This window comes from Gracilinanus agilis, chromosome 3, assembly GCF_016433145.1.
Source record: "Gracilinanus agilis isolate LMUSP501 chromosome 3, AgileGrace, whole genome shotgun sequence".
In the NCBI taxonomy this organism is placed as follows: domain Eukaryota; kingdom Metazoa; phylum Chordata; class Mammalia; order Didelphimorphia; family Didelphidae; genus Gracilinanus; species Gracilinanus agilis.
In genome coordinates, this window is record NC_058132.1 from 415,612,317 (window position 1) to 415,629,678 (window position 17,362).

Genomic DNA, 17,362 nt, shown 5'->3' on the forward strand with positions numbered 1-17,362 from the left:
TATATATACACATATATATAAAATAAATATTTAAGATGTTAAAAACATCAATAACATCTTACGGAAATCCTCACAGATATCCTGCTTATTGTTCATATTATACTGGATGTTCCAAAGGTATTTCAAATGGTTCAAAACTGCATTACTTATCTTTGTCCTCAAAATCCTCTGTTCTTCCCAAATTCCATATTATTGTCCAGGACAACACCATCTTCTCAATTTCCCCAGGCTCTTACCCAAGATTTCAATTAGTATTATCCTCTACTTGATTCTTTCTCACTCTATATATCAAATCAGTTGTGAAATTTTTTCTATATAATTCACCTTTTCCCTCACATAATTCACCTTTTCTCCATTTGTAATGTTATCAATCTACTTCAGACCTTCATTACTTTTCATTTAATCTACTTATCAATAGATTTTTTTCTTTTTTAATCATTTTTTTCTTTTTTTAGAAAAATTTTCCATGGTTACATGATCATTTAATCTACTGATTCAATTTAGTTGGTTTCCCAAGTCTCTCCCCAAGCCGTGATTTTCCTAAAGCTGTGATCTGACCATGTTACTTCCCTATTCATTAAAATTCCAGGAAATCTCTATTGCCTTCCAGTAATCTGGCCCCACTCTCTGTTACTCATTACTCCTCTCCACTCTGGGATCTAGCCATATTGATCTTTTTGCAGTCCTAACACAGGACACACTATTTCCCATCTCCATATACTTAGTTCCTCATGCCTAGCATACTCTCCCTCATGCCTAGCATATTCTCCTTATCACTCCACCTCTTGGAGTCCCTAATTACCTTTAAAACTCAGCTTAGTTAGTTTTCCATGTATAGTCCTTCCTGATCTGCCTTCTCCAATGTTAACTTGTTTCTGGATTATATGTGTTTTGTACAGAACTATCTTTAAGCAGGGTAGCTAGGTGGTTCATCAATCAGAAAGTCAGGCTTAGAGTTGGGAGACCTTAGGTTCTAATCTGACCTCAAACCTTTCTTAACTTTGTAACTTCTGGACAAATTGCTTGACAGCTGAGTTCTTGCTGCTCTTCTGCCTTAGAACACATACTTAGTTCTACAACAGAAGGTAAGGGTTTAAAACCACAATAACAACAATTATATGTAAGCTACATGAAGGTGAGGAATATTTTGCTTTTGTCTTTGTATCCCCAACATATAGTATGGTGCCTGGTAAATAATAAGTGTTTAAATATGTTTATTAATTAATTGATTGATTCCCCCCCTACTTTCTAAACGTTAATAATTGTTTATTTTCTTTTGATGCTCAAGATTTTATAAGCTATAATGAGCTCTCAAGCTCTGAATACTACCTTCTCGGTGTTACCAGAGCTAAGGTTTACATACTTTCTTCTTGGGGCCTCATTTATCCCTACCTATCAAATAATGGAATTAGATTCAGTGAAATCTATGGTGCTGCCAGTCTCTATCACTAAATAGTCTAATGTTTCGCTGAAACATTAGTCATAGCATGCTAAATGGCTCCTCTATTATACTTTAAGTCAAGCATCTATATTTAAATAGGAGGGAGGAGATGGAAGAATGCAAGACTTAGAATCATGGGACCTAGATACAAATGCTGGCTTCCCAGCTTATTGTTTCAAGAGCAAGTTGCTTAACCTCTCAAAGCTTCAGCTTTCTCATCTCTAAAATGGAAATATTACTTAAACTTCCTGACATCATATTAATTATGATATAATTAATTATAAATAAGAAATTGTTAGAATATGATACAGAACTATCAGACAAATTGAGAAATTTTTAAGCCCTGAAAGTTCTAAGAGTATAAATACTGGGGATTTTTTTTATATGAAGCAGGTTAAAAAGAAAAAATAAGAGATAAGTAAGCAGCAATCTTTGTTTATTCTTTGCCCATTTAGAGAGAAAGAATATTAAGAGCCATATGGACAAGCATTGATCCTTGGTTATATCAAAATTTCCTTATGTGAAAAAAAAGGATTGCCCTCTGTCTAGAATGGAGAGTGTATAAATGGAGATTTTGAACCTTTGGACTTCATCCCCCAGAATCCCTTAGTAGTTCCTAAAATTCCCTTTAATCTCTCCTGTGCCTCCACAGGTTTGTATGGTCACATTATAGTTTTATAAGTTCTGTAGCTCCTCTCTCTTCCTCTCTTCTTTCGTGAGCAGGCTGGGTAGTTTAGGTAGCTTTTTACTTTAGTTATTATTAATAAACTTTAAAAAATATAATATTTAGGTTTTGCATATTAATTTTAATCTCCACAAAACAAAAGAAACGGCATCAGAAAGCATTTGAGGATGGAATTCATTGTCTGAACAGAGATGAGTTGGGTATAGGGTAAACATTGTTCTTGACTCTTGTGAAGTGGTAAATAAAGCTGTACTAAATAAATCCAGCATGAAATGTCCAAGTAGCTCTATTTCCTTAGAGGCTGTGGCTACAGGATAGATAGGGGCCATGAGATCAAAGAGATGAGTCAGTCATATATAGAGAAGAATCTCAAAAACTGAAAAACTGGGGGCAGCTGGGTAGCTCAGTGGATTGAGAGCCAGGCCTAGAGACAGGAGGTCCTAGGTTCAAATCTGGCCTCAGACACTTCCCAGCTGTGTGACCCTGGGCAAGTCACTTGACCCCCATTGCCTACCCTTACCAATCTTCCACCTATAAGTCAATACACAGAAGTTAAGGGTTTAAAATTAAAAAACAACAAAAACAACAAAAAAAACCCTGAAAAACTGTTACTTACCTTAGATACATTCCAATTGCATACGCACAAAGGAATGAATAATCCAATGCTCCCAGTAATTGTTGATAGTTCTTCTTATCTAAATACATATGCAAAAACAATAATTTCATTACTAGTATCCATTCTTATATTAAATGGCAACTATATATCTTAGAATGGTTCAAAAAAGCTACAAAAATTTGTCCTCATCAAAGTCTGGGCAACACTCAGAAGTCAGAAGGAGTAGGAGATAGGAAATGTGACTTTTAAAATTCTCTCCAATTTCTTAAAGGAAAGATAAATTAATGCATTTGAAATTTGCAGTACCCATGGCTTCACTTTAAAATGATCATACAGGAACTGATTGGCCTGGAGGTGGAAGCTTTTGAAGCTTGAGCTTGAGTTCTTGAAGCAGATTCCTAGTGGCCTGTGGCTATATTGGCATGGCTCCTTGGTCAAAAGGCATAAAAGCTTCCACCTATGTAGAGATTGGCCCCTTCCAACATAGAGGATATCAGAAGACCATGAAGTTCACCAAATTTTGCCCCATTGATCAGATATATTCTCCTATATGGGTGGGAAGGATCAGTGAGTCTATAGAAGCTAAGCATTATTTAGTTTTATATGAAAGTTACTGTTTCATATACTTGCTATTTGAGGACTAAGTTAACTTTTCAGTGATTTAGAAGTGATTCCTATAGTCCCAAAATCAAACCTAAACTTAAAGTGTACCAGAGTCAGGTTTGTGCCTGACATTTGGTAAAGCCAACAACTGATATAAGATGGCCTCGGGCTCATGGTTGAATTGAGGACAAGGCATTTTAATTATGGAGGGTAAGGTGACCAGAGGGCTAGAGAGTCATCTAGCACCCACTGGCAAGGACCCTTCTGTATATATTTGGGGAGTCCTCTTTTTAAAATATATTTAAGTTCATTTATTTAATTAATTAATTTGGGACATTTTTTCATGGTTACATGAATCATGTTCTTTCCCTCCCGTAGCCAATGAGCAATTCCACTGGGCTTTCCACGTGTTATTGATCAAGACCTATTTCCATATTATTAATATTTGTTCTAGGGTGATCATTTAGACACTATATCCCAATCATATGGGGAGTCTTCTTAATAGAAAAAGAACATGAGAAGTTCTCACAGTGGAAAAGGAGAAGGCTGCTACTCAGTTTAGTGGGTACTGGAAGAAAAGAAAGCTCCATGTTCAACTTTGTTTTTTACCATCTTGGAGTGCTAGTATAGTAAGACTGAAAGTGAACTGGCCCCAGACAGAGAGCTGTTGTGTCTTAGGGATGGTGCACTGAAGGCCAAGGGTCAGTTAACAGAGCTATTGATAGCAGTGAAGAGAACTCTCTTGATCTTGGACTGACAAGACATAGCCAGGAACTTACAAAATGATCTCTGACCCAGAAGTTTCATTGCATCTCCCTGAGAATACAGCCATGAGCCAGGAGAATGACAGCAAAGTAAAAAAAAAAATTAAAATAAGAATTGGGAACTATTGCTAATGGTAAAATAAAAAAAAAAACACTAGACTTTTCTTATTATTGCTCTTGGGGATGAGAAAAGGGTAATTTTCCTCACTAAAAGAAGCAAGCCTTTCACCATCAAGGAACTAGAGCCAGTGAAATCAAGGAACTAGAAGTTCAAAGACAATTTGATGGTCGTATTGGGAAAGTTTTTAATATCAATTTAGAATCTAGAACAGATTGTATGCAAGAGGCTTATAAACATTTTGCCACTTTAATAAAAATAACCCTGATGGATAATGAAGAATCTGTGTCTATGCCAGAAATGTTATGACCTATGTTGTATCCTGAGTATTTCTGGTGCTGTTCTGACTCATCATTCCTACTTTATATTATGAGAGCCACTATGAACTGTCAAGATTTGGCATCACAGAGGCCATATTATTGAGATATAAGATCTAGCCATTCAAACAGGAAAAGAAAAGTCCAGGATTTCTGGCTTTTGTTTTTCATACTTTTTTATTTCTTGCTTTTTAAAAAAGCAACTCTTAAAGGGAAAAGAAAAAAATGAATAATCCTTAAAGTCCCTAAAATAGTTTAAGTCCCAGTTGAAGGTCTTCTAGGACAAAGCTCCAGACTCCTCAGTGTGGCTAGAACCAGATTAAAATGTAATTGAGAAATGTTAACAAAAGAAATGAAAATACAATATAACATAGATAATGTTATTTTGTGGTTTTCTAAGTCAACATGCCCCCTATCCCATTTCATGAAAAGATCTGTTCCCACTGGTGTTTTGACACTACTATTCTATAAGATACTTTAGAATGTTGATGCCATGTGGTTGGTATGTGATAGGGCTAATAATAATATCTATCAAGATTATCCTTCCTCCATTAATCCCTCTACTCCAATACAAGTTAGGAAAAAAGTGATATAGTCAAGACTTGATTGGTCCAGGGATGAGGAAAGGTTCAAGCCATGCCCCTTTAATGCATTTCCAATTGAGGCTTATGGCTATGTTGATATGTCTTTCTGATCAAGTAGGGGCATAAAAGGTACAATCCAGGTGGGGTCAGGCTCTTCCAACATGGTGGATATAGGATTACTCTGTATGTTACCATATTCTGCTCTACTGATCAGATGCATTATCATATGGAGAGAGTGGGGCAGGGAAGAACAGTGGTGAAATCTAGTTTATAGAAGGAAAATATGCCCATAACTTTGATACATTAAGTCTAAGTAAAATCTACTGAGTTAACTATTACATGACTTATAACTTAATTATTTCTTTATAGCATTGAACTTGAAATAACAGGATTGTTTTTGTTGTTTTCCATTGTATCTGAATCTTTGTGACCTCATTTGGGGTTTTCTTGGTAGAGATACTGGAGTGATTTGCCATTCCTTCTCTAGCTCATTTTACAGATGAGGAATTAAGGCAAAGAGGGTTAAGTGGCTCTCCCAGTCACATAACTATCAAGTATCTAAGGCCAGATTTGAACTCAGAAAGGATTAATCTTCCTGATTCTAAGCCTACAACTCTGTCAACTGCATCATTTAACTGTCCAACAGAGTATTGATGTCTAATTGCTAATATGATGGTTGTGGAGCTGTCATTTGATTCAATCATTCTGAAAGCACTGAGAATTAGGTGAAGAAAGTGACTGATACATTCATCTCTGAATCTAGAGAAACCACTATCTATAGTGGTAAGAAGCAAATATCACTATTGATATACATATTCTAGGTATATTGCTCCAAGGAGATCAAATACAGAAAGAAAGGTCCCAAATATGTCAAAATATTAATTTCAGGGGGCAGCTGGGTGGCTCAGTGGATTAAGAGCCAGGCCTAGAGATGGGAGGTCCTAGGTTCAAATATGGCCTCAGACACTTCCCAGTTGTGCGCCTGGGCAAGCTACTTGACCCCCATTGCCTAGCCCTTACCACTCTTCTACCTTGGAGCCAATACATAGTATTGACTCCAAGACAGAAGGTAAGGGTTTAAAAAAAAAATTAATTGCAGTACAGTTTGTTATAAGATAGGACTAGAAACAAAACAGGTATCCATCAATTATGAAATGGCTAAACAAATTGTGGCATATGAATATAATGACATATTATTGCACCTTAAAATGATTAATTTAAATAATTCAGAGACACATGAGAAAATTTTAATTATATATAATTGCTCCAATAATGTAAGTAGAAAGAACAATAAAGTAAAAAAGGGACATTGTAATTATCATTTCCTAGCTTAGCCCTTGAGAAAAGTTAACAAAATGTTTTCTCCTCTCAATTTTCTTTCTAGAGATGGAGGAATTGTGGTTGTTGAATTCTGTGTATACTATCAGATATATTTGATATGTCGGTTGGTTTGGCTAAATTTTTTTCTTTTGAAAAATTTTTTGTTACTTGGGAAAAGTATCCCAGGGAGCAGCGAACAGGAGAGATGTATTCAGAAACTAATGTTATTTTTTTTATGTGCCAATAAAAATTAACATTTTAAAGCTAAATAATTGAAGATGCAGATAGCTCTAAATTATTGTAAATAAATGATCAGTTGAGGCAATGTTTAAAATAGTGGCTTTTTTTCCTTGTAAGAGCTCAGTCCTTGAAATTAAAGCACATCATTTAAACTTAAGAACATTCACAATTATTTCACAAATTAGTAAGGCTAGGCCCATAACTTGATATGCAAAATCACCAAGGAATTTTAAGTTTAAAATAAAATAGATGAATAAGGGACTGGTAGAATAGTGAGCTTACCAAATGGTGCCCAACCGCAGTGAGTTTCATTATCTGATATTTTCCCAGCAGGAGCACGGAAGGCATTTTCATTTACAATGTGGAGTTTAACCTTTCCATGAGAAGCACAGTGCTTATGTAGTTCACCCTAGTGGATTAAAGGAATGAATACATGAAGAAACAGAAAATGTGCCCAATGGAAAATCAGAAGATAATATATGGTAATATAAATGTAACTGGCTAGTATTATATGTGAAACTTGATTAACTAGTACCTCTCTTTCCCCCTACAAATAGTTACAACTGAAGTAATTATGGAAAGCAAGAAACAGATATTAGAAGCAATGAAGTATAAATGTTAACAAACTTAAAATATTTGCAGCACTTTTAAAAAGTACAATTTTTTCTTAATCAAATTAGCTCTACAGATGACATTCTTTTACAAAATTTTTAAAAATCTTTTAGCATTAGCTAAGTGGTGCTAGAGTCAGGAAGGCTCATCTGAATTCAAATCTGACCTCAGTTATCTACTAGGCTTTTGATCCTGGGCAAGTCACTTAAACTTTTTTGCTTGAGTTTCATTTGTAAAATGAGCTAGAGAAGGAAATGTCAAACCACTCTGGTATCTTTGCCAAGAAAACTACATGGGGTCACAAAAAAATTGGACATATCTGTTAGAATGACTAAACAACCACAAAAAAACTTTCAGTATTCTGCTGAAGTCTATAGATGCTTTCTCAGAAGAACATTTTTAAATAACTGAAAAAAATGTTTTTCTCCATCCTAATTTGCATATCTCTTAAATCTATCCATAGATCATGCTTCCCAAGCTCTGTAAGACCCCAGGTAAAGATCCTTTGCTTTAAGAAGTGTGAAAGAGATGATTCAGTGGATAAAGAACCCAGGTCTAGAGATGGTACTGGGTTTAAATCTGACTTCACATCATTTTTAGCTGTGTGACCCTGGGCAAATCACTTAACCCCAATCGCCTAGCCCTTAGCATCAGTATTGATTCTAAGACAGAAGGTAAGGGTTGTTTTTGTGATTCTTTTTAAAGAAGTATGAAGGAATTTTCTTTGACTGAATTGGAAGGAACATTATTATTGGTTGTGGAATATTGCCATTATAGACTATTAAAAAGCTTAGTTTGCCAAATTCTACAATCAATCCAGTTAAAGAACAGTTTTGTGGAGAATTAACATTGCATCTGTATCAGAGGGCAGCAGAAAGGGTATGACTTTCTTTCCTTTTCTCCTTCCATGGCAGTCTTCAGGGGATCTATTTGCCCAGCAAATACATTACCACATTACTCCTTACATTACATAAACCAAGAAGCAACTTTAAGAGGTGGCAATTCTGGGAACAGGAAAGAAAGAGTTCAATCACAGATCCAAGGGAGAATATGGGAGCTGACTTACAGATATGAAACCTGGAGAAAATGAGGGTTCAAGTGGACTTCTTGAAGAGCTAAAGGACATCAAGGCTTGAATTGCCTTGGCTACAGGTGCTTTCTACAGGTGTACCTTTGTATTAGAGTGTGTCCACTCTTCTCATATACATGGACACTGTATATTTATGAGAAAGTTGTTGTTTGTCCTTTGTTTGTTTTTTTTTTTTCAACCCTTAACTTCTGTGTATTGGCTCCTAGGTGGAAGAGTGGTAAGGGTGGGCGGGCAATGGAGGTCAAGTGACTTGCCCAGGGTCACACAGCTGGGAAGTGGCTGAGGCCGGGTTTGAACCTAGGACCTCCTGTCTCTAGGCCTGACTCTCAATCCACTGAGCTACCCAGCTGCCCCCTTGTCCTTTTTTTTTTTTGAAGAGGACTAATGACATCATGGGCTGAGGAAGTGAGGCATAAAAGAGTTGCATAAAATTGTCAAAATCACTCTTCTCTTCCAGAGTCATCAAAATCCAGTGGCAAAACAATAGTCAGAATGACTTGTCATGGCTGTGGATGCAGTGGATAACCTTGGCATCTTTGATGCTTGACCAGGCTCTAAGCACTCCACAGAGTCTACCTTCATGGTTTTGGGAACAAATTGTTCCATTGGGGGAAGTCTTCATATGCTTGGGACAGACACCCTCCTAACTTGATAGGTTTGTGGCCCATTGGATATCCTCAACCTGGTTTAGCCCATCTGTTGAGGTGGTTTACTGGGCTAAAGCCACTGCACATTTCCTGGAGACAAAGGTGAGAATTGAGTGCCAGGTGGACATCAAAGGTAGAACAACCCTGAAAACATCTCAGCAAGCCCTTACACCAGAAGTGCTAGTCCTTCTTGAAGACCTATACATCCTATGGGAAAGCACAGTTGAAATTTAGGGTAGGGGAATGTTTTGCAGCAACATAGTTCCATGTGGAAATAAGGCTACTTAGCTACGTGTACATATAAAACATCTTATCCTTGACTTGATCTAAATATTTTTATAGATTTATTAAGAGAAGATTTATAGATGAGGACTTATTAGCTATAGTTTTAGGAGATCCAGACTTGACTATCCTTAGAGGTTTGGAGAATAGTCATTCATGACCATATTAATAACAAAAACAATAACCATATAATAATTTAAATAGATGCACAAAAAGTTTTTGACAAAATTAAAATCCTTTTCCTATTAAAAAATAGAGTGTAATGTAGACACTAAATGATAACTCTAGTCCAACTATCAATAATATGGAATTAGGTCTGGATCAATGATACATGTAAAACCCAGTGGAATTGTGCATCGGCTAAGGAGGGTTAGGGGGGATTGGGAGAGAGGGAAAGAACATGAAATATGTAACTAGGAGAAACTATTCAAAATAAAAAATTTTTTTAAAAAATGAGTGTAGGAAAAAAATGGAGCTTTTCTTAGAATGATACATACTATCTATCTAAAGCCAAGAGGAGCATTATTTATAATAGAAATAAGCTAGATCCTTTTCCAAATAGATGTGGAGTAAAGTGAAAATGTTCATTATTATCATTACTCAAGTATTATAATAGAAATACTAGCTAGCAATAGAGAACAGAATGATTACTTTACACAGATGATAAGATGATTTACTTAGAGAACCCTATAGTCAACTAAAAACTAATTAAAATAACTTAAGCAATGTTTCATTAAATATAAAATGAAGTTTCACAAATCATCTGCATTTTTGCATATTCTGAAAAAATCAGTTAAGAAGAGATCAAAAAGAGAAACTCCATTTAAAATAACAAACAGAATAAAATACTTGACAGTATAGCTTAACACAGGAAAGATAGTAAACATTCTACACACAAAAAAACCCAAATTAAATAATTAGAGAAATAATTATTCTTCATAAGTAGGCCAAGACAACATAATAAAATGACAAGACTACCTAAATTAATTTATTCAGTTAGTGCTAAAGTAATCAAACTGCCAAAGAATTATTTTATAGAAACTGAAAAAAAAAAGTTTGGAATATCAAGGGAATAAGTAAAGATCAGAAGGAAGGAGGCTCACAGAACCTGATTTTAAACTGCCACATTGTCAAAACAATGCTGTACTGGGTAAGAAATAGAGAGCAGATCATTGGAACATTAGGTACATGGTATATAGAAGCAAATGTGCATATTAACTAGTGTTTGATAAACCCAAGGATACCAGCTATAAGGCAAGAATTTACTATTTAACAAAAACAGCTGGTAAAACTGGAAAGTAGTCTGACAGACACTAGCATATACCAACATCTCATATAACAAGATAAGCTCCAAATATGTACATAATTTAGACATAAAGGCTGACATCATGAACAAATTAGAGGAGTGAAAGAAATTACCTTAAATCCATGGATGAGAAAGCCAAATAAGAAAAAGTTCAAGGAAGGTTAGATGTATAATTTTGATTACATAAGACTAAAAAGTTCTTTAACAAACAAAACCAATACAATTAAAATTAATAAATGAGCAAGAAATTGAGGAAAATATTTACAGAAAATTTTCTGATAAGTTTCATTTCTAAGCTATATAGAGAACTGATTTAAATATATAAGAACCTAAGTGACAAATGTTCAAAGGATACAAAAAGATACACCCAAGAGAAAAAAAAAAATCTAAGCTATGTAGTCATATGAAATAATACTCTAAATCCTAATAATTAGAGAGATACAAATTAAAACAACTCTGATACCACTTTATACTAATCAGATTGGTAAAGCTGACAGAAAGGAAAATGACAATTCTGGAGGGACTATGGGAAAATAGGTGTATTGACACACTGTTGGTGGACACTCAGGAAAGCAATATGGAATTATGACCTAAGTGATACTAAACTACATAATACCATTTGGTCAAGCTCATGTCTTGGTATGATAATGAGTACAATTGCACCATGTAGTAGACCTCATGATGTTCATGGCCTCTGTTGTAGGCAAATATAAGGTAGAGCATGTAGATAAGGCAGAGAGCTGGCTGGCTGACGTAGACATTTCTAGTAGAATGCTATATCAGGGTTTTAAGGAGGAGTTGGTTGGAACTGCCAAGGCTAGAGGAAGGAGCTTTGGGAGCTGTGATCCTGTCATCTGATGCCAGATACTTTGAAGATCTTGTAGAATATCAACTAAGTGCCTTGGCTGAGGAAGAACAAGACATTGTACCTGGGTGGACCAGTTACAGTGTGTCTGTCTCCTCAGTTTGTGAATTTGCTGGCTGATCAAGAAGTTCCTGTTACCTGTGCCATAAAGGATTCAGCTGGGACCAGTATCTCCTGTGGAGTGAGAAAATTCCCTTATTTCCAAGAGTCCCCAGCAGCCCAATCTAACTGGTAGTTGGCTGGGTCTTATTTAGTAGTTCCCATTCACCTTCCCCTATTTCATTAAACACTATTTTGTAGCTTCCTGTTTACTTCCTTCTCTAAAACCAACAATGGACCCACTTGTGTTAATTGTAATCCCTGACTTGTCAAAGGAGACAGTTGGGGGGGGGCGGAGTTTACTGCCATTCCCAACCCTGTCACCACTCACTCTTAGCTGTGTCCTTTGTTTGTGGTAGTGGGTTTGTTTTCCCTATATATAATTGTATGTTAGGCAGTGTAAGGGGTAAAAAGGGATTTTGGTTGGGTGAATATAAAAAGGTTTGGTGGCCAAAGAATTGAATAATTATCAATCCCCAATTAAAAGAATAATCTCAAGTCAAAATGACTTTTATGGAAGTTTATTTACAAATGAGAAGAGGAAGAGAAAACAAGAAAATCAGAGAGAGGATAGATTAGGATAAGTAATATAACACATTAATTAATTTGCTCTGGCCTCCTTGTTGAACCTAGCCAGATCTAGTTAATCCTGTAGGAGGAGGCTTAGCATTGAGCCCAAGGCCAGAGGGGGCTGGAGGGCAGGAGGGCCAGAGATGAGTGAAGCAGAAGCTTCAGTCATAGAGTCTCTTTTGAAAGAGCAGTTTCTTTAGAGGAGTCCAGGAAGATTTAGTTTTTACACTCATCACTTGTAATTCCAAGGTAGAGATTAACAGCAGTCTCACTTAGTCCAAGGTCTCAGCCAGTGGTTGGAGCTCCTACAGGTCTTAATCACCCACCACAAGAATAAGCGTGCAACTAAGAGCCAAGAGGACAAACCCCAGAAGTTCTTTCAATTTATCCAGGCCATTTCTTCTGTCACTTCCTCTGCCTTCCTCTTAGTTTACATGTCCAATCACAACATACACTTTTCTTAGGAATGCCTAGGAGATAGTCAGTCAATTCTGATTTGTCATCCATTCTTGCACATGTGGATCACAGACCTCCCCACTTCAAAGTTAAATGGAGTTGTTTACACTTTTGCTGATTAGATTTGAGAATGGGCAGGGTAGATTTAATTTTATTATCACAGTAGTTAGCTTTACTTACCAAACATTCCTCCATCAACCCCCTCCTCCTTCTACTAACCCCAGTGTTTATTTACCTATTTCACCTCCAAGGTGTAAAGTGGAAAGTCGTAAATTTTCATCCCCAGACACAAAAATAGTAGTTCCACCACTGGGGAGCCTACATCCATAATAACCTATGTCCCTATGCTGGGGATCCCATGCCCTGTTCACATCCCTATCCCAAAGCACCCCTTTAGTGGGGAAAGAGGAGGATAGTCTTATCTTGTGTACCATCAATAAGTTATCACATTCAGTGCAAAGAAAAAAATGATGATGGGGATAGTTTCAGAAAAACCTAGGAAGACTTTGAAACAAAGTTAAATAAGCAGAATTTACAAAATAACAATATTGTAAAGTGTAAAAGTGAAAATTGGGAGATGCCAAACTACATTTCCCGTGGTCCAACGGGTTTCCGGTTCCGGTTCTTTGGGCGTGGGGATACCTACATCTCCACGCAGGGAAGAGTTTATAATCTCCTGGGTTGGGGGGAGTGGTCTCTTGGCTAGCAGGCTCAGGGAGAGACGAGAGGTAATAAAATGGAGGCGGCAGTTTTGAATTCTTATAAGCGTGTGGTCTAATAACTTTATCTATTAGCATGGCTTTAATTAAAATATTAATTTATATTATTATAGCAGCCTTTATTATTTTTCATATTTATAAAAGCTAATCAGTTTTGAAAAATTTAGGAACTCTGATCAATAAAATGACCAGCCATAATTCCAAAAGAATCACAATGATACACCAAAAATTCATTGAATAATTCCAGTATCATGAAAGTATTTACAAAATTAATAAAGAGATCCAACAAAATTTTTTGATCATAGAAATAGGGTCTTGACATCTATATTAGGGAGAATCAAAAGAGAAAAAAGGAAATTTTTGAACAATATTCCTAAAGAAAGTATTAGCAAAGAGTAAATAAATAGGTAGTTCTCAAGAGAAGGAATCCAACTATCAATTATATATGAAAAAAACTCCAAATTTATAATAATTAGAGAAATGGAAATTTTTAGAACTCTGAAGTTATACTTCACACTCATTGTTTGATTGGCAAAGTTGACAAAAATAGGAAAAAGACAAATGTTGGTTGGTTAATAAGTGTAACAATTAAAAAGGCCAGTCAGAAATATTTGATAGACAGGAGATGAAGTCTATATGGTGAATCTCTCTTCCAGCACTCCCCTGCACCAAATATTCACTGGGAGACTTTAAAGGGGTATCACCCTGAAAATGGATGATGTGGATGGGCCTGCTGCCTGACAGGAGCTGAGGACAAGGCTTCCCTATAAGAGGAGGTATGTGGTACCCCAATCTGATAAGGACGGGGTTCACACAAACCCTCCCCCAATCAGTTAAATTCACAGCAGCTGGTCTGGCTTCAAGATGGAGCAGCCAGACCAAGCTGTGGTTCCCCTCTTCCTTGTTGTCTTTCAGGCACTCTGGAATGCTATCTGACTGTTGAAGTGCTTTTTATTATTTGCAAATCAGGGATTGGGGAAAGGGGTGGACGGCAGAGGGATTTTGGGGTGCCTTCACTATTCCTATGGGTTCTGTCACTTAGGTGGGAACCTTAGTGGTTCCCACTGGTAAACTTCTCCCCTTGCCCCTTCTTCTTCTATTTCTATTTCTATTTTTCTGTTTCAATCCTTTTCTAGAATTGTAAGTTTTGACTGAAAGGGGTCTCTCAGCAAGGTTGGGTAATGGGTGAAGGAGACTAAGAGATTGCTCCCAAAATGGAGTCCAAATTTAGCTGACTTGATGATTGAAGTCTTGATGGGTGAGATGCAATGGAATGGCTTTGATCAGGGAATCAGGGTTTCAATTTCCAAAAGAAAGATCCTCAGGAAGCCCTCAGGACTAGATCCAAGCTGGGTTGTCCTCCTCCTCCCTCTTCCCAGTCCTCTGCCTGAAGCCCTCTCTCCTCTCCTCTCCTGAGTCAATTCCCAGAATCCTCCCTGGTCTCAACTATCAGCAACTGTCAATAACTGCCTTCTCTGGCTCCTTTGGTCCCATCCCCCTTACATAAGAGGTATATTGGTATTTATGGATATAATGGAGCTGCACATTGGTAAAACTTTTCTGGAATTCAATTTGGAACTCCTTCCTCTAAATTACTAAATTATGCAAAAACCTTTGATGTTGTGATATATATATATATACTAGGTATATACTAGATAAAAAAGGACTTATATGTCCAAAAATATTGACACGTCTCTTGTGGTGATGAAGAACTGAAAACTAAGAAAGTATTCATGGATTGGTGGAATGACTGAACAAATTATTGTATATGAACAGGTGCTTTTAGTAAATGTTTAACAACTGTCACTTAAAAAAACATTCATGACAGACTTTTTAAGCTTAATTAGCATTTTTAATATTTTTTCTATCACTATCTTAAGTCCACACTATCAATAAAATAAAAAAACAAAGCCTGATTTGTGGTATTTGCTAACTTCTTAGGTATAAATGTTCAATACAAAAATTTAACAACCAGCTCTTCCTGAGCTAGTATGAGTTGCCTCCAGAATACTCTTGTATGTGAATATAATGGAATATGGTATAAGAAATGATGAAGTAGTTTAAGAAAAACTTGAGAATAATTTTATGAACTTAAGTAGGATCTCAGACAAGCAGAATATTTTATAGTATGACATCTAAAAAATGAATACTTTTGAAAGACAAGAACTCTGATCCAAACATGAATCGACCATGATTCCAATAATGGGTACCATCTTCAAGATAGAAGTCATGGAATAAATATGCAAAATGAGGCATGAATTTTTAGAGATGGCTAATCTGGAAATTTGTTTTGCTAATCTATGTATGTCTTTCCTTTCTTTTTAAAGTATAGGACAGGAAGAGAAAAATGTTTATTAATTGAAAAAATACAATTTAATTTCTAAAAATTATCAGACTTGAGTTGGAGCCATGATGGCACAGAGGGAAGGAGATCTCAAACCTCTCTGAGAATCCTCTCCAACCAACTTAAAATAATGTTTCAGAATGAATACTGTAGTGACAGAACCAACAAGGGGATGGAATGAAGCAATTTTCCTATAGAAAACAACTTAGAAAGTAGACAGAGAAGGTCCGTTTTATTGGGATGAGAAGGGAGCACAGCCTGCAGTAAGCCTGCACCAAGGTGTACTGGTGCAAGATAACAGCAAGCGCTCCCCCCAACTCCAACCTACTATTCCAGGTTCTGAACCTGAGCCCAAGCCAACTTCAAGACCCTGAGACCCCACCTAATCTAACATTATATCATTCCACAACCACTCTTTAAAGTTCCAAGCCCTAGAAGAAGCCTTTCATGACGCCCCAAGCCCAATCACAAGACATTCAGTGGTGTACGTTGCCATCATAAGCCCAGAGTGAGGCAGAAGAACTAGGTTTACAATCAAGAATCATCTATCCAGAAAAACTAAACATCGTCTGTCAGGGGGGAAAAAACGATCTAATGAAATGGAAGATTTCCAAACATTCCTGATAAGAAGACTAGAACTAAACATAAAATCTGATTTCCAAATATAAGGTTCAAGAGCAGCATAAAAATTTAAACAAGAAAAATTTAAGGGATTAAGTAAGATCATACTATTTATATATTCCTGTATAGAAAGATGATATTTTAAACTCTTAAAATTTTAACAATATTAGAGCATGGAAAAGGAGTAAACATAGAGTATGTGGGAGTAATTTGATTAGGATGACATGATATCAAAAACAAAAAAAATATATCAAGGGATAAGAAAGAGGATTACATTGAGAGAAAAGGGAAGGGAGAAATAGAATGGGGTAAATTATTTCACCTAAAAAGACACAAAAAAATATTACAATGGAAGGGAGGATGAGGGTTGTGATGGACAATGCTTGAACCCTACTCTCAATACAGTTTAAGTAGAACTGACACAGTGAGGGAATAACAACTATATCCATTTTGGTATAGAATCTAATCTTATCCTACAGAGAAATAGGAAGGGAATAAGATAAAGAGGCAGGGAGTAACAGAAGTAAGAAGTGGGAGAAACTGTGATTAAAAGCAAAAAACTTGTGTGGAGAAACAGAATGAAAGGAGAGAAAAAAAACAAAAGGGAAAATAAGATGGAAGGGAATACACAGTTGGTCATCATAACTGTGAATGTGAATGGGATGAACACACTCATAAAATGGAAGCAGATAGCAAAGTGGATTTAAAAAATACCAGAACTCTACCATATGTTGTTGATAAGAAACACATTTGAGGTAGAGAGACGCAGAAGAAAGGTAAGGGGATGGAGAAGAATTTATTGTGCTTCAGCTGAAGTAAAAAAAAAAAAAAAAAGGCAGTAGTGTTCATGATCTCAGACAAAGCTAATACAAAAATAGATCGAATTTTAAAAGGAAGGAAATTATATCTTGATAAAAAGTACCATAAACAATAAAGTAATATTGACACTAAACATATGTGCACCAAATGATATAGCCTCCAAATTTTTTAAGGAGAAATTAAATGAGCTATAGAAATATACAATAAAACTATACTAGTGGGGGACCTCAATTTTCCTTCTCTG

General features: G+C 36.1%; 1 protein-coding gene across 1 annotated transcript in view; it reads right to left on the reverse strand.

The window, feature by feature from the left end:
* The window catches only part of SLC37A1 (solute carrier family 37 member 1), a 137,019-nt gene that overhangs the window by 105,311 nt on the left and 14,346 nt on the right, over positions 1-17,362 (reverse strand). The window contains exons 3-4 of the mRNA XM_044670259.1: positions 6,971-7,097; positions 2,743-2,821 (exon numbers count right to left, since the gene is read on the reverse strand). Of these exons, the coding sequence (XP_044526194.1) occupies positions 2,743-2,821; positions 6,971-7,097 (206 nt within the window). The remainder of the gene's footprint in view (positions 1-2,742; positions 2,822-6,970; positions 7,098-17,362) is intronic.